Source organism: Apteryx rowi, unplaced genomic scaffold (assembly GCF_003343035.1).
Source record: "Apteryx rowi isolate R43461 unplaced genomic scaffold, aptRow1 scaffold_93, whole genome shotgun sequence".
Lineage (NCBI taxonomy): Eukaryota > Metazoa > Chordata > Aves > Apterygiformes > Apterygidae > Apteryx > Apteryx rowi.
This window is the reverse complement of record NW_020451238.1, coordinates 2030150-2052859: the sequence shown is the minus strand read 5'-3', so window position 1 is coordinate 2052859 and position 22710 is coordinate 2030150. Positions and strand designations below refer to the sequence as shown.

General features: G+C 35.7%; 1 protein-coding gene across 2 annotated transcripts in view; it reads left to right on the top strand.

Annotated features, from left to right (window-relative positions):
• Positions 1 to 21042, top strand: part of ANKLE2 (ankyrin repeat and LEM domain containing 2) — a 21503-nt gene extending 461 nt beyond the window's left edge. The window contains exons 1-13 of one of the 2 annotated variants that reach the window (XM_026091909.1): positions 3552 to 3677; positions 4448 to 4936; positions 7135 to 7326; positions 8596 to 8789; positions 10561 to 10749; positions 11050 to 11172; positions 11564 to 11630; positions 12347 to 12528; positions 14071 to 14177; positions 15055 to 15248; positions 16573 to 17299; positions 17892 to 18023; positions 20659 to 21042. In XM_026091909.1, the coding sequence (XP_025947694.1) occupies positions 4459 to 4936; positions 7135 to 7326; positions 8596 to 8789; positions 10561 to 10749; positions 11050 to 11172; positions 11564 to 11630; positions 12347 to 12528; positions 14071 to 14177; positions 15055 to 15248; positions 16573 to 17299; positions 17892 to 18023; positions 20659 to 20896 (2823 nt within the window). In that variant the 5' untranslated portion in view covers positions 3552 to 3677; positions 4448 to 4458 and the 3' untranslated portion in view covers positions 20897 to 21042. Of the gene's footprint in view, positions 1 to 3551; positions 3678 to 4447; positions 4937 to 7134; positions 7327 to 8595; positions 8790 to 10560; positions 10750 to 11049; positions 11173 to 11563; positions 11631 to 12346; positions 12529 to 14070; positions 14178 to 15054; positions 15249 to 16572; positions 17300 to 17891; positions 18024 to 20658 lie in introns of those variants that run through there. The other variant, XM_026091910.1, reaches the window with a different exon arrangement.
• Positions 21043 to 22710: the final 1668 nt, after the last annotated feature.

Genomic DNA, 22710 nt, shown 5'->3' with positions numbered 1-22710 from the left:
GGGAAGCCTGTCCTCACTTGCGGGCTTTCTAAAGCTACTGTCGTTTTTTCTCCCGAGAAGTCTTCCCTTTTTTCCTTTTCCTTTTTTTTTTTAATCCTGGCTTTTATTCCAAGCGTGTTTTGCAGTTGTATTTCTGCCACGTATCGGTGCGTTTGTAACTCTTAGTTAATCTGGCAACAGGCAATACAGAAATGTCTAAAATAACTTATTCTTGTTGCTTCCCCAGGCATAACCGCAATTATTCTGCCATGTGAAATCCTAGCTACTTCCTTTTCGATTGACGTGTAGCCAAAGACAGGATATGTCTCATGCTTAAGTTAATTCTTACCTTCAAAAGAAAAAAAGAAAAGCCTGTACGTTTAAATCGTACATTTATGGAAGGCTGTAATGAGGAGTGGAATGTAATAATATTCCTATCCTTAAATGTTGATTATTCATTCTGTCATGGTACTAGTCTTATTTTTTTTTTAAACCTGTTCTGCTGTTTCATACTGATGCAGTCAGACAAAGGGAAATACATTTCATATGCATTCTTCCAGGTTTTGATTCATTTGGGAAAAGCCTCAAATATGCAGTTGTTGTTAAAGGTTAAGTAGTTAACCATATTTGTAAAGTCATTAAAGATAACTTGCAAGACCCTGTACACTAAATTAAAAAAGGTAACTACACTGGTGATTTCTGTGCTCTGGATTATTTGAAAGTATATAAACCATGTTTTAAGGTTAAAAATGCCTTTTGCAATGTGTATGTAGCAGAATATCATAGGAGTATCATAAAACAGCTATTTCTCAGGATTGCAAGCCATACTTCTTGTTTTGGGCAAATCAAAATAGATGATGCATTTAAAAATTAATAAATACTTAGCTGTGGTAGATAGCTGAAAGCTTAATGTCAGAAAACAAACATCTCATGAAAGTTTTGACTTTAAAGAATCCTGAAAGTATTTACTTATAAGTACACGCTGCATTCTTTTTGAAAGACCATCAAAAGTGCTGCCAAAAAACCATACAATGTGAAAAGTAAACTATTTGTGTGTTTGAGCGTACTGTTAATTGAAAAAATTGATCTCTACGGCTGTAATACATTAACTGCTATTGGATTTTGAACAACTCTGTTGCTTTGAGAAATACATCTTCTGTTTATGAACAGAGAAATAAATGTTACCCTGAAACAAGTTGGCAGGTTAGTTGAACATCATCTCTTTGACACTTGAGTGACTGTAGTCGTGTAAGCAATTTTTTTTTCCTGTTTCCACAGTAAGCTTACTGTATAAAACTCTTTGTGTTAACAGTGGATAATAAATCTAGGTGATTTTGCTTCACTGATAGTCTGCTTTGTTCTTTCACTCTTTGATTTAGTTGTAGAGAAATGGAAATGGACACATGAAATGCATACTCTTTTTCTTACAAAGATCAGGAAGAAAATTGGTCCGTGTATTTTTAAGCACTAAGTTCTATCAAAACATAAAATATCAGAGAAATCAGTCCTTCCCTACATACTTTGACTTAACCATGAGCCAAGAAGAAAGATTCTGCATGTGCCTGCACACTGGATGTACATGAATTGTACATACGTGTCTGCTCTTCTACAGCGTTCAGTGATTGTACTGCTTTTCAGGCCTAAAAAAATAGGGGTATTTCCTCAGTTAATTCTTCAAGGCATTATATTATGTCTACTCTTTAAAAATATTTTTATTGAGCTGTTTCTGTAATAAACTTTCTGACTGCGTTTTCATCTTTATTGTGGTTTTTCAGTTACACCATCTCAAAAAGAAAACAATTTGAATAGCAGGCTTTGATACTCTTCTAATTAACGTCATGGCCACATTTTTATCACTTGATTAAAAGATAATTGCATCAAATGTTATCAAAAACATTTTAGGGAATTAAGAACTACAAACAAGTGAGACATCTGTCTTTGCACATCTTCTGTCTTTGTGTGACCGTGCACAAGTCAGATAATCTTAGCAGTGAGGTTGCCCTGGAAGTTAAGGAATCATAAGGGAGCTAGAATACTTTTGGGAGGCAGATCATCAGCATCAACTGTTGCTTTGCCTCAGTTTGTTTTTTGAAGCTGAAATGCTCCTGTTTCCCATAGTTTCGGTGAAGATCCAGTTAATATTTGTGAAATATCCTGTGACTGAAGTATGTTCTGTGAGTGCACAATGTTCAAATCAGACATTAAAGCAAACAAACAAACAAAACCAACTCAGAGTTCTGTCACCTTAAGGAAAATTTCAAACTCAAGGGCTAGACCTGCCAAGTTGTTATAATATTTGAAAATCTCTGTCTGAAGCTTGGCATTAGTGCTTTTTCTATAGTATTTCCTAGTATTAGAAATGTAATAGCTTTGAATTCAGATGCCAGTGGAAATTTTACTTGGCTTTATTCACTGTTGCAAAAAGTTATGGAAACTGTTGCCTTTTTTTTTTTTTAGTACAAAGTTTTGTTCTTCATTTCCCAACTTAATCTTTGGGTAATTTAAAAAACAAAATGGGCAAGCATATTTCATAGCTATATTTTGTGATGTTACTATTGGCAATGCACATGGTAAAATAAGGGAGTTTGATTATATTGTAGCTACAATTCAGTGATGAAGGTGTTATTTTGGAATTACTTCAGAGTTTATATACTTTGGCAGAATGAATGATTAACCTAGTAGGATCCGGTAGTTAGAATATTGCAGCTCTGCTGTATTAGGGTACAGCCGTTCACAGTTCAAGCCTCATATTAGTTTCCTAGATAAAGGCCGAAGCACATCAAAGTGAAGGCTGTGATTCATGTTAAAGACTACCCGTGAAGGCTAGTCATAAAACAGGAGAACTTAGAAGTCAGCATAGGCATTGCTCATACGATCATGTGCATCCGCGGGTGATATTTTGAGATTTAGCTTAAGATTACAGGCGTTAGTGACTCTCATACCTGGGAGATTTCTTTTCTGTAATGGAGTAAGATTTTGTAGTTATGTGATTCTGAAAAATAGCCTGATTTTAAAAAACAGAAGTGAATTCATGTCGAAGATCTGCAAATGAGTGTTCTGGTAGTCTAAGTTTCGTGAACAGGCTGAAATCTGGAATTGAAAACCAAGCTGAAAAAAGTGTTTTGAAAACTTAACGTTTGAACAACAGAAAGTAGTATAGGCATGCAGAGGAGGAAAAGAAAACAAAACTCTTTGCATTAAATAAGAGCAGGGAATAGTCCTAACTGGGTTCCTGATTATTGCCTTAGTGTTGAGATACAATCTTTCAAATGACATTTTTACTTCTTTCTTCCTTTTATGGAGCAATAACTTGCTTGAATGGGTACTAAAAATGCCATAAACACAATCCAAACCAGTAAAAAACAACATATAGATAGGTGGTGAAGGAAGGGCCACTTCAATAGAGTAGTTGTAACTTAAGGAGGGAGTGAAAACAAGCTGAAGGAGCGTGACAGCATAATCATTTCTATCATAAAGTTGTGATTTCTGGATAGTGTACAACCGGAAAAAGTCATAGCCTTTATGGATATGTGTAGTATCTGTTGAAATAATTTTAAAGCACCTTATGTTATTGAGCTCTCTTGAATCCTCTATTTCAAGTTTAGTTGTGTTTTTCAGGTTCATAGGTTTTTCACAGCAAGCAATTTGTATCGGCATCGTGTTGTTTTCAGTATCTGCGTGTTGACCGTACATAAGCTGTAAGTGTGTGGATTACATGGCGGGAAGTGAGGAGAGGGACTTGTGGTGTACTAGAGAGGAGGGTTTTCATTTGGAAATAGAGAAATTCTTCCCACTCCCTCTGCTGAGGAGGGGAATCTGAAGAGTTCAGCTGTTCTTGTCGTCTGGCTGTTTGCCCTCGAAACAGGGACTGAGAAACAGCCTGTTGTGCAAATAGTTCCAGCCTTGAATCATTGCCAGAGACAGACTCCTCTGGTTGCTGCATCATACTCCTGGGTTATACTTCTTCTCAGCTAGAAATTCTTATTGAAATGATAGAAATACTGCCGTGCCTTTAGCTGTAGGCACTGCCTAACCAGAGTGTCTTTCTGGGGCTATCCAGCCATCCTGTGTTTGTACACTGTTACATACCCAGTCTGCTCTCTTCTTGACAGGAATCAAATATTATTTCAGCCTGTCATAAATTTTCATGCATAAATGTTCTGAATTGATATTCATTTCAAAAGTCGTAATGAAATTTCAAAAGAAAAATGTAAGCTATAAATACTCTTTCAAGTAGTTAGACGAGTAGAGGAAATATGCTCTCAGTGTAAGTCTAATAGCTTTAAAATTTTTTATTGTGCTAACTGGAAATATTTTGTCTTCTCTGTGTTTGTGTGAATCTCTTCAGAATCAGAAAAAATCTTATGGCACACCTTTTTCTTACTTTAACACAGCACTTAAATAGTAGGGAAAAACTTGTTTTCTTCTTTACAGTTTTATCTCACTTTTTTCCCCCCTTCTTTCATAGGTGAAATAACAATGGATTCAATATTATCCCGATTGAAGCAGCTCACCCCTGATGAGCTTAGAGAAGAAATTGTAAAAGCAGGACTGAAGTGTGGACCCATTACCTCAACCACTAGGTCTATTTTTGAAAAAAAATTGGCTCAGGCTTTGTTGGAACAGCAGGGAGCATTGGAGGAAAATGGATCTGCTCTTTCAGAGGAGGCTGCTGGAAGCATCCCTTCTGATAACAGCCAGGCAGAAACACGAAAGGCTTTGAAAACCACGGCAGTGAATCGCAACWGTCATGGAAGTGTTTCTGAGGAGGCAGACTTTGGGTACTGTGTAGGTCTGAACCCTCCAGAAGAAGATGCCGTGACTCACAGGAATGGTTCAGCTCTGGTTCGTGGAGCAGCGCATATTGATTCACAAATTAGTGCTCAGACACTGTCCAGAGATCCTCCACTATACTACGGTGTTTGTCCAGTCTATGACGACATATTGGCAAGAAATGGTAAATAACATCTGTGTATTTCTGAGGTGCTCAAATCTAACACGTGTTTTCATATGATATAGTTTGAGGAAATAATATTTCCTCAGGAGTGCTTTCCACAGTATCTAGTTACATAGCACTGTGAATCACAGAATGGTGAATTGAAGTAGTGTAGGCAGGTGGACACCAAATGTGACCAAAAAAGCTTTTGTTTGCAGAACATGATTGCAGATGTTTTCAAGCTGTCAAAATTATCATGATCCTTTTTTTTTTCCCGCCTTGGGAAGAAAGGAAGAGAATAGTAGCAATCTTGCCAAAAATGGAAATAATTTCTGTGTGCATGCTTAAATAGTTAGGAGACAATTATGGGCATATCTGTGTGAGTTAGCATTAAGATACTAAATATCAGGCAGATCTTTAAAAGAAATAATTTTTATTAATTGTTGTTAACAACTGTCTTTTTAGTTTTATATAAGTTACCTGTAATGTTGCTAATTCAGGTATAGTATAATTTCTGATTGCAATTGTTTTATGATTATTTGGGCTGTTTCAGTTGGGACATAGTCACAATGTTGTTTGTTTTTTACAAGTTACTCAAAATTTTCATTTAGGGCTTAAATTCAAAATTCTATTGTATGAAGTCCTTACTAGTCCTTCAAGTGAAACCGAGAGTTCAGTGATCCTTAGTTAGGTAGTTAAATGAGGAGGTAGATTTATAAGAAGATGTTACAGAAGGTGATCTATGGAATTAAGATCTTCTGTTTTTGATAGTGTGATTACTTTGAGTTTAGAATAAATGCTGTTCCCTGAATTGACTAGTTTGTTGCTCTGGAAAACCAAGAATGGTTTTTAATTCTCTTTTACTCACTTCCTAAAGTCCACCATAGAGCGTAAGCATCCTGTTTCAGTGATAGTGGAGGCATCCATTTGAGGAATTATATATAAACTGTTGCTTCTTACAAAGATTTATTGTGCAGTTTGAGTGTTAAAAGATACATTCTGTATTTTTACTTTCTAAGGCTGTAGACATTTATAATGATATTTAGTTTCTTTATTATAAATAATTTACATAGCATCATTTGTGTTATGCTTTATGACATTATTAGAGCACATGTTCCATAAAACGTTCTGGAGATCTTTGTGCTCTGTGCTTGGCCCTAAGTTCTCTTCTGCCTGCGGCAAGTATTATCTTAAATCGGACATACTAAATTGCTTATATATTTCCAGTGATAAGCATTTTACATTCATGTCTAAATAGACTTTGTTCTATATAGTAGATGATATGAGCACCATGTTATTATTTCAGGCATTGCTTGAGGTGTTTTTTGTTTCTTTAAGTGGTATTTGTTGGATCTTCCGAGGTAGAGAAACACAGTTACAAGACATTGCAGCTGTTCTGCCATAATAGCTGATACACATGAAGGTTCTCTGCTAGTTACAGCTCAAATGAAGAAGATGTATTCCTCCTTCTGCTCTTGTACCCCTCCTATGCATATGCCTTTAATCCCACTCAAGAGCAAAAGTAGCCATCCTAGAAATAATCAGTCAAAAACCTATTTATACAGTCATCAGTTGAAGCTTAAATAATCTCTTCTACCAAATTTCATATTTTCCTTTGCATCTTGATGCCAAATGGTATTGAGAGGCATGGATCATTCTTCACGTTTTATTGATAAACGCTGCGATAAGGAATCACTAAATCACTCACTGGATTACAGTAGTGCATAAGGCATCGTATACTCTGAGGCAGTTTTAAGTATTCTTTTTCACAGAAGCATTTTTATGTAGAAAAGTCTTAAAGTTAATGAGAGTGGATTGTTTATATAGTTGATCTTTCTGTACAACAGAACACAGAAGGTAATCCAGGCTGAATAAGCTCTAAATTTGCTTCTCAGTCTAGGTGTGAAATACTCGCTTGTTGAAGCTAGCTTATCTATTTCAAAAAGTTGTTCAAATATTGATCAATATGTATGGAAAAACACTGCACAGATACCAATTTCTTTTCCATCTAACCTGATGTTAGCTGGAATGTATATAATTCTTCTATTCAGTTTTCTAAAAATAAAATTTTAAAGGACTGTTGATACCTATGCCACATTTGGTAGACAAACACTGTTTGAGACCAAAGCTAGAAGGATAGTTTGAGAATTCTGTAATCTGTTTCTGTGGACAGTTCTGAGGTATTGAAATAATTTAATTCTGATTGTACTTTGTTTCAGAGAGAGTACATGTTTATGAAGATAAAAAGGAAGCTCTCCAAGCTGTTAAGATGATTAAAGGCTCCCGATTCAAAGCTTTTTCAAACAGAGAAGATGCTGAGAAATTTGCTAAAGGAATCTGCGATTACTTCCCATCTCCGAGCAAGTCCTCCTTATGTTTATCTCCAGTGAAAACAGGATCATTTAACAGAGGTGAGTGAGGGCATTCATCTGTATATGATAAATGCAATATACAGTCTGTTAATTTTTTACGAGGAAAGAACCAACAACCTCATAAACAATATGCTAATAACAGAAAAAAAATTAAAAGTGGAATAGTGAAGCATCTTAATAAACTAAAGTCCTTTTAAAGCACTGTTGTTTAATGTAAACTAAAAACAAAGGTTAGATCACAGCTTCAGAGCTTAACTCAAATCAAATGAAATGACTATTTCTCTGTACAAACAGATATGACAGCCTGTATTTAATTAATTTTTTTTCAAAAGAAATTAGAAACAGGCAATAGGAAGCAGATTTGAATTTCCTTTGTTCAAATCTGTTTTTTCTTCTGTATAAAATAACATCCTTGGAGAAGTAGTCCTTCAAAGTTACAGCTGATGCTTTTCCAGAAAAGGAGCACCAAGGTTTTGTACAGGAACACAAACAAAAAAATAGAGCATACTGGAATTCTGCCATTTTGATATCTCTACCATTTCTTTTATAAAGAACTACTATAGGAGTAAATTAGAGTTCTGGAAATCTACATGTTTTTTGGATTTAAAACATTTAAGGAATGGTCTTTGGTGTATGGTTTTCAGCAGGTTTTGGTCTGTGATACCTTAAAGTAAATTTGTTACTGTTAAAAGTGAGTGTCATTGCACTGATTCACATGAATTTTGCATTAAAAAATGTTGCTGTCCTTCTAAAGATGAAATGTTGTTAACAGCCTGGATAGATGTGTTGTGTAGTAGTCTATTGTTATATTTGGTAGGACTTGATTTTACTCATGGACTTCAAGAGTTTTAGGTTTAATAAGACACTGACAAAATTATGCAATATATTAAAAACATACTTAATTGTTAAGTAAGTTCTTAAATTCAGAAATAAAATGGTAAACATTGATCACATTTCACAGTATTCCCAGTTGCCGGATTAAAGTGATTTAGTGGTCACAGAACTGCAAAAGCAGTTCTAAATATTCAGCAAATTCTAACTTTCTGGTTGAACTTTGCTTTTAATTTTGGATGGAACCAGATTGGTATTTAAAAAGTTTATCAGTCCATATTGAAGTCTGAGGTTACAACACAATTAAGTCATGTTCTCCTCCCTCCCTTTTGCTAACTACTGATATTTATTATATATTATTTATACTGATATTTACTGATAAGCTGCTAAAATGTTTTAGATTACAAGCTTATTTTGATGGTCTAGATATGAATATAGTCATCACTGGAAAGAAATATGATACTTCTGTTTTGATAGATGGCTTATGCTCCCCTGAGACTGAAACTGCTAATAAGGAAAGGGCCAACAGTTATAAAAGTCCACGTACTCAAGATCTTACTGCTAAACTTCGGAAAGCTGTTGAGAAAGGAGATATAGCAACATTTTCAGAACTTATTTGGAGTAACCCTCGCTATCTGATTGGATCTGGAGACAACCCAACGGTTGTTCAGGTATGAAAAAGAATTCTAGACGTTTTCAAGAGAGCTGGAATAACCCCATCTTCTCCCTGCTGCTGCTGTAAAATCAACTTCCAGGAAACTCGGGGTAGAGCGATTGTTGTGTGCAGCTGAGGCCACAGCTCTTACAACCGGTTCTCTGTTGTCTGCTCAGTGAGGTTAGATACTTGGAACCAGCTGCTTGAATATATATCCAGTGTAATTTGAAGTTTATTAAGATTTTAAATTGATCTCTTTTTTTTTCCTTAATATTTCCTGGTGTATTCAGTCAAAGAGATTTCCATGCCTCATCTTGATTTTTTCTGCCATTTTTCACCAGCCTAATTTGATCAATAACTCAAGGTATCCTGACTTTTGTCTCCATGTATCTTGGTTGCTTTATGATTGTTTCAGCACTAATCAGCTTTATGCTTTTTTTTTCTTTTCTTGAAGCTTTAACATCTCTGCATTTAGCCTTTGTTAAGTGAGGCAGTGGGCCTTTGCTTGGCAGTATTTCTTTAATCTGTGGAGTTTGAAAATCATTTATTCAGAATATGTAGGATTTTTCTCAGCTATTCTTTGTCCTACACAAACAATATTGATTTTGTATTTTTATTTACTCTATTGTAACACAGACTGCAGGTCCCCTAGCATAGGCCTGAAAAGTGTAAAAAAAAAAAAAAAAAAAAAAAAAAAAGTGTTGCAGTACTTAATACTTTGTTTTCACTTGTTCTCTGATAGGACAGCGTGCGTGTGTTATGCTAACATCTCCTGTAAGAATATGACTTAGCTTTAAATCAACCTTGGTAGGAGTTAGGTTTTTAGCTGCTACCATTACATTTGTATTGGACAAAAAGGAACTATCTAGGAGGAGGTTTCTATCCTAACATGTCAATAGTGTGTCCGCTGAAGATATCATCAAAGAAGGAATCTTACTCATAACATTACGTAGTGCTAGCTGAAAGCTAACAGAAACATGGCAATTATATCTTGCCTTAAATCACCCATGACAATTGAGAGTTGGCTATGCTCCAGAGAGCTAGAGTAAAGAAACTGAGTATGCAGTCCTTTAGGGAGAGAATAGTTTTATTTTATCTGGTAATGAAGAATAGTCTTGTCTTCATATAGTATTGATTTCCTCCAGATAATTCCAGCCTTTTTAAATGGCATGATTTTGAGGCTGGGGTAGAGTCTAGGCTATGACTTAGATGTTGCTACAGCACTGCTCCCCTACGCACCACTCCTCTGTAAATTTCCGAACGTCTGCTCTGGATCTAAAATCCACGTGTAATGTACCGTTCAGCAGACCMTGACAATCTTAGTTTAACAAATAACTTTTTTCACACCAGCTTTGTGAAACTGTTGAAATTTCATATGTAATGCATTACAGCAAACTGAATTTTATATTTATGCCTGTTTTCCTGTTCTTTTTACTTACTGAACCTCCTTCATTTATCATGTGGTATGTTAATATACCTTCTTTCCTACATTTTTGCCCTGGATTTAAAACCAGAGTATAGCTGAGTGTAAGAATAATGTGATTAAGTGTAAGAATAGTGTGGGTATATAGGTACATAACATCTTGACAATATTGTACAATTTCTTGCACTCGAGAATGTTTAAAAACTGTTTTGTAAATATCTTTTCTTAAGAAAAAAGAGACAAAAATCTAAATATGAGACTCAGTCTGGGAAGCATTACATCTTTGCAGTTAAATCAGTTAAGCACATGGGGGTAAGCAAGCTGTTCAGCTTTCAGGTCTTTCTAATGTTTGTCTTTTTTTCAGGAAGGGTGTAGGTACAATGTCATGCATGTTGCTGCCAAGGAAAATCAACCCGGTATCTGCCAGTTATTACTAGACACTTTGGAAAATCCTGAGTTTATGCGGCTTATGTATCCGGATGATAACGATATAATGTTGAAGAAGCGCATCCGATATATTGTTGACCTTTACCTTAATACACCAGATAAAATGGTAAGACTTGAATGTTTCCCAGTTTCTTATTATTGTGGAAATGACTGGAGGGTGTTAAGGAAGTATAAGGGAGATGGAAAGAGGGTAAGAGGGTTCACATCTAGCAAAAATGAGCTGTTCGTGGGTTTTGTGTTTTTTAATAATCATTATTCTACAGTATGGTAGAAAAAGATTCATTAAGAGTCCTGTTAATTAGTCATAATGTTTGCTTTATTTTTTCCACAGTCTCAAAATAAAATACGTGGGATTGACTTTATCATTTTTCCATATACATGTAAATTTTCCATTTCCCCATTGCAGGGATTTGATACTCCATTGCATTTTGCCTGCAAGTTTGGGAATCTGGATGTTGTTAATGTGCTTACCTCACACCCAGCTATTGTAAAAAATCCAAGAAATAAGTATGATCAAACTCCAGCGGAAGTAAGTGTCTCCGTGTCCACACTGAGAACAAGAATATCATGTCTAAGCAATTTTTTTCAAGTTCAAACAGTCAATGACTACTGTAAAGAGAAGGCTTTGTAGTAAGATACCAGTGTCATGATTAGAGTGTAAATCCCTGTTAGCACTGAAAATATTTTGTGGTGATWGTATCTGGGAGAAGGTTCTAGATGTTATGGTTCACTGCCTTTTCTTTACAGTGTCTGTTATATGGATATGGATGTATTTTAGTGGTCTGTTTTACTATGAATTAAAAATACTGGATTAGATGGGTAGCGKCCAATAATATGACTATTATAAAAGAACACGTTTTAATTGATTTGAGATTGATGCCTTATGCTTTACTAACAAACAACTAAAATTACTTTAACAGGTGGTTTGTGAAAGAAGCAAGAATAAATCTGCAGAACTGAAAGAAAAGCTAAGAGAATATTTGCAAGGTCTGTACTTAGTTTTATACTATCTCAGGCACGTATTAATTTGGCTCTTTGCTGTCTTCTGTTGTGTTTGCTTTCTGTAGCATTCTTGTTTATAAATGATGTTGCTGTACGATGCTCTAAGAACCAAAGAGAAACACTAAAACTGAAAAGAAACAGAAAGCCTTTTGTCTTTTAAATTGTATGGTCAATACTTATATAGATCAGAAGTTTATCCCCATAGCTCTGTAGGCATTGCTCTCATTTTATTCAGTGAGTCTGAAGCAGAAAGATTAATCTAAAGGCAAATAAAAGGCCTTTACAGAATGAGAGATGTATTTGTCATGTTAGGGAGTCATCTAGTGTGTTTGACCTAGAGGTTTTCACTATTTTGTCACATGTGGGTTTAGGCATTTGTGAAAGGAGGTTTTTTAATTTGTTGACGATCCTTAGGAAAGGGATATACATATCAATGCAGGTATTTTTGTATTTGAGAGAGAAGGGAACTGGAACTAAAGTACCATTTGTAAGCTGTTAGTATGTATTAAAACAATGAGTTTGAATTACAAGTAATTTTACTAATGAAATAAAGTGGACGTTCAAGTATACAGATGTATGGATGGGATGTATATGGATCCCATATGGATGGATCCATATAGATGTTTAAATACATCCTAAAAGGGGCAGCAGGCTGGTGTAACAAAAGCTTCTTAAGAAAGCTTTGTTCTATTTAATTTTAGGTCGATACTATGTACCACTCTTGAGAGCAGATGACAATTCCTCGGCTCCTGTAATTGGGGCACCGTGGTCGCCCGATCAGACAGACAGTAGCCCCCAAACAACTTTACCTAGATACACTGGCAGCCCCAAAGATCCAGTACTGTCAATAAGAGCTTTTGCAGGCCCCATGAGCCCCTCAAAGGTAAGAGTATAATGCAAACTTTCTGTGACTCTAATGCCTTTTTTTTTTCTTAAATAAAGAACCATTAGAACATCCACCCATGGTTCAGTGCGTGGTGTAGCTTGTTACTTTAATAGGCAGCAGTTACAGTTTCCGGTATTGTGTGTGGCTCACCTCTTCTTGAACAAGATGGATTTTCTTCCATAAAGAAGGAAAGCACAGAAACGTTTGAATCCCTTTTATTGCTGAAAACATAGAAGTAGGTGGGATAAATAAGGAAAAGTGGAAGGGTACTGAAAAGAAAGCTCTTTTCTTTTTTCTATTGGAAAATCATTTTGGTCACTGAGCATTGTTTGACAAGCCTACCATTGTCTTTATAAATAATTGCTCTAACTTTTATATGAAACAAAACTTTTAGATGTAGCTATGAATTGGTTAAAAAAAAATTAACTATACCTTATCCCATTTCTAGAAATTGATATGAGATGTTGGAAGCAGTTTATCACCTCTTCTTGTTGAAGTAACAGTAATTTTTTCTAAATGGAAAAGCTGATGGCTAAGTAATAGGCATTGGATAGTTTTGGAAGAGTAGTGACTGTATAGTAGAAAAAAAGAAGTTTTTAGGAGAAATACTTAGATACCAATTAAATATATTATAAATTTGTAGGCATTTCTCTGTCTCATTTGTTTAATCGGAACACCCTGGAAATATGGCAGTTTTAGAAATACTAAATAAAGATGACTGAGAACTTTCTGTCATGTGATGCTTGAATTCCTCCAGGGCTGAACTTTATCAGAATGCTTAATATTTTTTCTTCTAAATACGCTCTTTGCTCAATTTTCTGTTTACCTGACAGAAATGTAAGTGTATTTTATACTCTGAACAACTTTTATCTAGGGTATAAATAATGCATTGTTTTGGTTGCTGACAACCTTTTAATGTCTGAATGTAGCTCTTAGCCTTTATCATTGATTTCTGTCATGTAAAGGCATAAAGTTGGGGAGTTTACAGGAATCCATTGGTTTATTCCCTTTAGGAGTTCAAAATCCTGCTTCAGAATAAACAGCAAGAATATATTCTAATAATCGGAGTGAGTCTATGGAATTAACTATGTACATATAAAATTACCACCTTTTCATCCTAGAAACCAGTAAGCAGGAGAGCATTTGTCATTAAATAAAACTATAATGTTGTAAAACATATCTCTGTATTTCCTGCTGCACATAAATTAAAACCAGTCTGACTTGCTATCTGAAGAGATTACTTTAAGGTGATTATACGTTTTGGTAGTAATTCTAATATGCGGTTATGACATCAAAGTGCAGTAATAAACCAGTAAGCGTACTGGGAGGGGAAACTTCATGTCCAAAATGAGACTCTTCAAACTAGAGTTGAGCAATACCTGTGGGAGAACTTGAGTTGTTTACAYACAGGCAGAGAACAGCTAAATGTCTTCCAGACCTATAGGCAGAGATTTAGCCGGTGCCGATTTAACCTCATATTGTAGTGGGGGGAGGGGTGTTGGGGTTTTTATTTTTTTTAATTCTTTCATTTTTTTAAAGGCTGAAGAATTTCGCAGGCTTTGGAAGACTCCACCTCGAGAGAGAGCTGGCTTCTTTCACAATGTCAGGAAATCTGATCTGGAAAGAGGTGTTGAAAGAGTTGGAAGGTATCTAAAAAAGTATCAGTATAAAAAATTAGCAGTAGGGCAATTAAAAGAAAAAGCAAAACATTTGTACTGTTCATACAATTATTGCTTAGTGAACAATCAGGGCAAAAATTATTGCTGTAAATATTTTATGGATCTTTACTGTATTTTTATGTAAACTGAAAGACTTCAGCTAAAGAGCTGAGACCTGGATAACAGCTTTGGAAATAAAGGAAAAGATATTTTAATGGTTTTTGATGATATATCTAGAATGCTTTTCTCAAACATTCGCTTGCCTRATTTCGCGGAAGATCTAAAATTATGCCTAGCCAACTTTTCCTGTAAAATGAGAGACTGTTAAAAAGATAGCAGAATCAAAAGATCCTAAAACAAATGTTCTGCTTTTTAAAAAAGCGTGTGTGTGTTACCACGTGTCCTTGCTGCTAAAAKACTTTGTACCAGCAATGTATAGAAAAAAGTTTGTTACAAGCTGATTAGATTTCTTCCTTTAGAATAATCCCTCACCTCCTCTCCCTCTTCTCCTCTCATTTCCAAATAAAAGAATTAAATGGAGTATCATTCAAATTATGCCTGCATCAGTAAGGATTCATCTCTATCAGATGTCTAGATACAGTTAACTTAAAATGGTGATATTTATGGGTACTAACTGTAAGAATAGTAGATAAAATCTGGAAAATAATCTAGAAAAAATAGCTGATACTTTGTTTGCTAAGGATGTGTACATCGCTTTTGCAGACCGCTGATTGTTACAGAATTTGTGTTGCCTAGTTGCACGTTTATAGTCTTATTAATAGCTGATAAAATGTGTTCAGAAAAGTTATTGTCAAACTAATATTTATGTCTTCACAAATGATTCGTTTTATTTTATTTATTGCAGGGAGTTAGCTCATGAACTGGGGTTCCCGTGGGTTGAATACTGGGAATTTCTGGGCTGTTTTGTTGATCTGTCTTCCCAGGAGGGGTTGCGAAAATTAGAAGAGTACCTGAGTCATCAGGAAATGAGCGAAAAGGCTCAGCAAGAAACAGGGGAAAATGAAACCTGCAACAGATACAAAACCCCACATCCTTCTGGTAAGAAAAGGGCAAATGTTACAAACAACAGGTTGTACCTAGGGAGAAGAGGGAGGGAAAAAGCTTTGGTCCTCAGGGGAAATAGTATTCACCTGTTGTGGTTGCTATTATTAATCTGTTATCCAAACAGTCTGATTATAAATATTGAGAATTTAGCTAACAACAGTGTGGCTGTAGAATTAGAACACAACTCGTTCATGTTCTCTGTCCTTACTGTCCAGTCCTTGATTGCAGCCTCTAAATGAAATTACTGTAAGAAAACCTCTAATTTCAGTATGTTTTTACTCAGAGCRTTTGTGAATTCCTGTGTAGATTATTGAATTTTGTCATGCACAAATACAGAAAAAAGACTTCTTAAAATATAGGAATAATTCACTACAGTCGAGGGCRAAAGACACACTGAACAAAACCCAGGAAAGCTTTTATACGTTCTTAGACAACTGCTTGCCGCAGACTGAAGGCACACACTACTCTCAAGTCCTTGTGCTCCTTCCTTCTCCTCTCCTGTGCGATTATGGAGCTGAAGGGCTCCAGTACTGGGCTAAAGTTGGGGTAGCAACACCCTGAAAGGGATGGTCACTGGAGGTTAGAGGACCAGGGTCAGGGTGACCCATAAGGGAAATAAATCGGGATGATACTGGATGCGGGGTCCCAAAGGTGCTGGGCAGCAGCAACAGATTTGAAAAGGGGAAGTAGCTGAAATGGATGATCCGGGTCTTCAAGTGAACCAGCCTGGCTACTTCACTGGAATAATTGAGAAGGAYGGTGCTGTGGAGAGGAGACAGGAAGAAAACCCCTTGGCCCTCTGGCTAACCCTGCGTTTTACCTAAAACAGATTTTAGTTTCACCTCCCGTGGTTGGGAACTACTAAGCTAGACCCATTGGATTTAAAAGTGTTCTCAGTAGTGCTACAGAGCCCAAATTTCTATTGTATAAGGGAACGTGGTTCAGTTTCCAGAATGGCATCGTGTTTGCTAAATGAAGGCTTTGTGCTTAGGAAGAGATGAAAACTTAAGCTATTCTGTATTAATAACCTTTTCCTACCCTGTTCTGCTTTCTGATTTTTATCCTTTTTTGCCAGTTAATGGTTTAAGTGCRGTGTGTGGGAAATGCAGTTCTCAAATGAACAGGAAATAAAAGATTAGTTGTTGTCATTTTGTATTGTAGGTTTAGCTAGGTTAATTAATGCTATTGCATAAATAAAATTATAGAGGGCATCAATGAATAGATAAGGCATAAAGACTGTGTATGTGTTCCTAGTTTATTTGATTGGAGTTCTGTTGCAAATCTTTTTATGTGTTGCTCTTCTTAAAATTGTTCACAGGTAAGAGTAAGAAGTGCTGCAATTCTATTTCTGTTGGAGCATTTTTGGATGAGGATGATGATGACATGAGCTTAGAAGAAATTAAAAACAGACAGAATGCGGCACGTAATAACAGCCAACCTATTGCAGCCAAAGAACCTAGCATAGATGCTATTGGAGACTCCGAGTGTGATATCTTGTCAATGGAGCATGCAGTAAACATTATAGAAACATCAGGTCACCCCAGGCACTATGAAAAGGCAGTTTCTTCCAGCAAAAATGGATTTTGTAATCCTGTGGCCACTGAAAGGATAATTAGTGACAGAAAGCATTTGCGTGATGGGGAAGAATGCCTTGTATCACCTGTTTCCAATTTAATGCCAGAATTTGAAAGACTGTCATTCCAAGAACAAGAGGTAGCAGGAGAATCGAATAAAATCACTGAAAAAACTGAGAATGCGGGAATTCTGGCTGAAGGAACAAGTCAGGTTAGAATATCCAAGGACCAGCTGGGTAAGACCTGCTTTGCAGTTTCACTGGCARATTCTCCTGAGCCAAGTGTTACAGGTAAACCTGGAGAGACCAAGTTAAGGACAGAAAACAAAATACCATCAGAAATGGAGAGACCGTCTGTAGAATCTGGARTTCAGGCTAATGAGGCACGACAATGTCAAGAATCTTCTTCCCAGAAATTTCTTTTGAAGACTTCACCCACAAATGASAATTCTGAGAAGTTATTTCTCCTTGGGTATGAATTGTCTTTTTTAACATTTATTTTTCCTTTGGTCTGTACATGCAAACTTAGATGCTATTTATAGTATCAACTATAATAAGAATAAGATTATATGATACTAAGCAACACTAGTTAGAGTCAGCCTTGAATGATCATCTTAAAGAGCTTCAATACCTGTACAGTAGCCATGCAGGTTTTTTTGCAATTAATTACCTGAACACGGTATCTAAAACTCTAGGAACAGAGAAGTTTTTGTTTCCAAATCAGTTTCAAAAAGTTAAAATTTTGCTGTTTTCCATTAGTGTGACAGGCTTGTGCTTCATTAGGAGCCTGACTTAGGTCAGTAAGGTATTTAGTAYGTTCTTGGGATGTCCTCAGCTTAAATTTTCATGCATTCCCAAAATTTTTCTCTTAAGAGACTACTGTGTAATAATGGACAGCCATTTATACCTGGCCTGCTGGAAAAAGTTYATAGAGGAACTGAGTTCTTAAAGAAGCTATGGCAGTTTGTTTGCTTATAACTAAAATAAGTTTTTTAGAATTGGAATATCTAATTGCCTGGACAAATATGTAGTTCTCTTTTCATCTAGTTCTGTTTATATTCTAGGGAGCAGCCATCGAAGCTGGATAGTGATGTCTTAGCAGCTATAGAAGCAGCAGAGCTTGATCCACAGAAATACCCTGTTATTTACAAATGGAAACATGCAGTGGAGTCCTACTCTTCATCTGACAGGCAAAGGTATTGCTACAAATTCAGTCAAAGGAGTTGAAATAACAATGTTTTAATAAGTCAGCTGCAGAACAGCTTGAATGGCTAGAATTTCAGGTCTTGTTGCTCACTCACAAAAATCTAGTCCTCAATATTCAGCTGTATTAGCTGTAAGTCAGTTTTAATGATGAATCACCAGACCCTTTTGGCTGATGCCTGCCTGCTAATATGGAAAGGTGCTGTGGTCAAAATCCCGTACAGTACGCTGCGATTCCAAATAAATTCAACATAGCTATACAGGCTATTCAAACAGAAAACGAATGTTTCAAGAGCATTTGTGTTCTCTAATTGGTAAATGTCTCAAGTTGCTCAAARCTCTGATATATTACTCAGTATTTGAATCCTTTATTGGTCTTAATAGTAGTTGTGAGATCACTTGGTAATTCATCCCTGTTGTGGATGCAGTGTAGTAATGTTAAATTGCTTTGAGATACTCAGATTGCGCACAGTAGTTTTAAAGTGAATTTAATATCTTCAGACATCTTTTTATTACTGTTTTTAGTTTTACTCTATTTTATCTCAGTCCAAAGGATTTGCTAATGTGAATGATGGTGTATATTAAGTTTTTAGAAAGAATGTCATCTTCTGCTAGATGAGTAAGCAGTCTGCATTTTTGGGGATGCCTGAATATATCCTATGCAGTTTATACATTTTATTTGGAATACAGTTGCTTTTCAGGTCCTACAGTGATATTTTTCATACAAGTGGCTTCTTTTGATAGTTGCAGTAACACAAAGATTTATTTCCATTGTAAAAAAACACTGTCCAGAACAGTGAAGAAATCCCTTGCTTAGACAGCCTACAATTTATTTATATAGTCATGATAAAGTTCTCGGAGAAGAAACAGATGACCCAGTGCCACACAACAGATTGGAAAGGAAGTAGGAGCAAAAACCTATCAAATGACCCATACTRACTTCTATTTTCTTTTTGTTTCTTCTAGACTTCTTAAATGCATAAAATTCCACTTTTAATATGAGAACTGTTTCCACTAAAACTTTCTCAATATAGGTACTAAACAATAGTCTTTCAAAACATGGTTTAAAGACAGAGTCACTTTGCTTGTGAGAATTTWAAAAAAAATGATTGACTGGCTCTACTGGCCACAAAATTCAGAGTAGGAGTTGGAACAAGCAGCTGAGAATTGCAACTGTGTTAAGTTAGCAGAGCTTGGAGCAGGAGGAATTTTGTGGACAGAGTTGAAACACAGAGTTGAAACAGTGTGCGACAGGGATGAAAGAAGTTCAGAGGGTAAGTGGAAGGAGAGAAGCGGCCTGTTGGCTAGGCACTGGAATAGAAAGAAGCTTTCTTTTGTCTCTCTGTATTTCAAATAGTGCATTGAAATAAAGCCTTAAATATGTTTTTAGAGAAAACATGAAACACGGAAAGATTTTTCCGTAATTTAAAGAGAGGTAGAAACAGGCTAATATTTTCATATGCTTGGCTGGTATGGTATGTTTTCCAAGTCTACTTGTGTTGTCCCCACGCTTTTGCAATTCCTTTTTTGAAAGAAACAGGCTATTTATTAGGCTTTTTTGTTTTTATTACACTGTTTGTAAGGTCCAAAGTATTCTTCTAAAGTGCTAACATAGACCACAAGATTTTTAGATGTAATCTTTGTTACATGGCATAATAATGTTTAAAAATTACACCTTTAATTAATTGACAGTGCCAAGGCTTACTTTGTCAGCCTCCTTACTTTTTCAATGTCTCACTGCTGCCAAAAGCAAAGAAATGAAATACAAAATAGCAGTGTTTTAGGTTTGTAGGATTTTTTTGACTGCAAAGAAATCAGACCTCACAATACAGATAGTGGTGGGTCTGTAAGAGGAAACTGGTTTTCAAAAAGTTTTTAAGAAGCTGGGCACATACATATTTTGCATAGTTATGAACTATTTTTTTTATTTTTAAAAACTTTATAAAATAGTTTTAGCTTTTATAGTATGTTTTCCCTARTGGGTTATCTTAAGAAGCTGCCTGTAAGAACACGTATGAAAGAAAGAAAGAACAGCAATGATTCACTGATCAACCTTGCATCAGCTTGCCTCACTTAAGATAAAATTTATAGAAAAATGAAAGGATTTTATAGTATAATAAAATATTTTGCTCTGCTTTCAAAGAAATTTTATATACCTCATTGATCTAAGAAAAAAATCTGGCTCTTTCCTTATAGAAAAAATATATTCTGTGGCATCTGGACAGAGATACTATTTAAAAAAAAAAAAGAGGAGGAGGAAAGCTCACTCAGTGACAGCAATAGTCATGGCACTAAGCAAGATCAGGTCTTTTTTTTTTGTCTTGATGCTCTTTTCTAACTAATGGGGGCATTGGGCTAAAATTGTCCAAACTGTGCTTTACAAGCACACTTTTGTTAATGGCCATTTTAGAGCAAATGATGACATCTTACCAATTAAGCAACATGTTTCCATGTAATACATCATTGTGTTGACTGTCACTTTTTCTTCTCAGACCTGTCTCTGATCAGTATAACAACTTCTCTCTGCTGGTGCATTCTTTCTAGATCTACAAGAGAGACTGAATAAATCTATTGCTCTCCTTATTACAGTTTTCTTAATAAAATGGAAAATTACTTTTTTTTTTTCAGTTGGCCAAGTCCAGCGCTGAAGGGAAGATTCAAGTCCCAAACCATTGCTGCTGGCCCTCCAAATGCTTCGGTGTATTCTAGTCCAGGAAGAAATAGTCCAGTGATGGGCAGTCCAGGGAAATACGGCAATGCAGCCTCGTTCTCTCCAGACCCTGGGAGTCCTGGACGCTACAGTCCAGCTTGTGTCAACCATGCGCTCTTAAAACTGCGTTACTTTTCAGAGCCTCCTGCCCGCTAGAAAATTCATCTTCCTGGGACTTTAATTATATTTTCATTGTTAGAGTGGASGGAAAAAATTACAATGTTACTAAAGTGACATGAGGTTTGTATTTGGCTATTTATTTTTCCTCAATGGAGGACAAATATATGTTAAAAATTTTTGAATATATGTCTTTATGCCATATGCGAGATAGATTACTGGTGATTTGCAAGAAGTCAGTGACAGTCAGTGCAGTTGTCCGGTAGCTATGAATTAACCCTTGTTACCAGTAGAGCAGCGAGCTGAACCTTTACTTAGCAATAGTGGTATTTTACTATCACCAAATGTAATTATCACACTGAACCCATTAGCCCTCAACTGCATTTCTTTGCTTGGCTCCTCTGGATGAAGCACATCATCAGTAAATAGAAATCTTACTAAAGGAAATAAATAAATTGCAGGAAGCAAATGTTCCTCCACTTGCAGGGGGAATGCTCAAATTGARAAGCCTAAAACAGAGCCTGGGCAACAGACAACTTTCCAGTACTGAGTATGAATATGAAACCATCTGCATAACCAGAAATTATGTTTATAACCAGCAGTTTGGTCTGAATGGTTGAATACATACATATATGTATATACACACACACACACACACACACACACACACACACACACACAGATATACGTGTGTGTATATACATATACACACATATATAAAAAAAAAATTTATATATAAATATATATACACACACACGCACACTTTTTTTACATATGTGTGTGTATGTGTAGATATGTATGTACACAGAACGTTTTGAGTCTTAGCTTGTTCTGAGGATGTTAAAAACAGTGATATAGTGAGTGTTTTAGTAAAGGGGAACTAAAGAAATTACTTGCCTTCCTTTAAATGTTAGTTTGAAGATAAAAATTCTAAGATAAAATTAGTGTTTTTTCCCCACAGAAGCTTTTATCATTAGTGGATTTTAGTAGTTATTACACAAAAGCACATCAGCAATAATTTAAGCAAATTTACCAGCAACATATCTTAACGGTCTAGTTTGTAATATATTTGAGTAATACCCAGTGATCCATGAAGCGGATCCTTATTTCCCAACTGTTGAGAGAGAGGAGTAAGGACTAAAATATTTTTTATTGAAATGTAAGCTTTTGCTATGTCTCTAGTCTAGATGTAGTAACTAACTTTTGTTACAGCAGTCATTAATTCTTAAGCCTTCTGGAAGAATGACTTGTTTTGACAGTATGATGCTGAAAGGAAGAATGCTTTGCAAAACCCAGACAGTTTTCTGTATCATGCTTAATGGCTGTAATGTTGCTTGAAAGAAGGCTTCCAGAACCATAGTTCTCTAGTGTTCATAGTTCTTTCTTTATTAAAAAACTTAAAGCCTATACACCGTTATCTGATTAGAAAACTAAAAGCTGCCAAGGCTGCGCAAGTAAAAAACAGGTGGGTTAGGAGTCACTGGTGCCACACAATACATGAGAAAACATATAACCTTCTTGAACTTTTGTAACCTAAGTATATGTATGTCTACAGAAACACTGATTGTAGGCGAGATATAATAGTGGTCCATTTACCACACATAGCTCTCACCATGATGGAGGCTGGATTAAAGAATCCAAAGCTTGATAGGTTTGATGGCTGTTGCACACTGAAAAGTGACTGTTTCGTACACAAACTGTAATCCTTGAATAGGTTCATTATTTGGTACAAACCTAAAAACTGCACTTAATGCTTTTGCAAGCTTAATAGTGCCTTTTGTAACATACTTTTTAATTAAATTTTTGTTCTTTTAAAAATTTAAAAAGTGGCATCCACTTACTTACTTACTTAC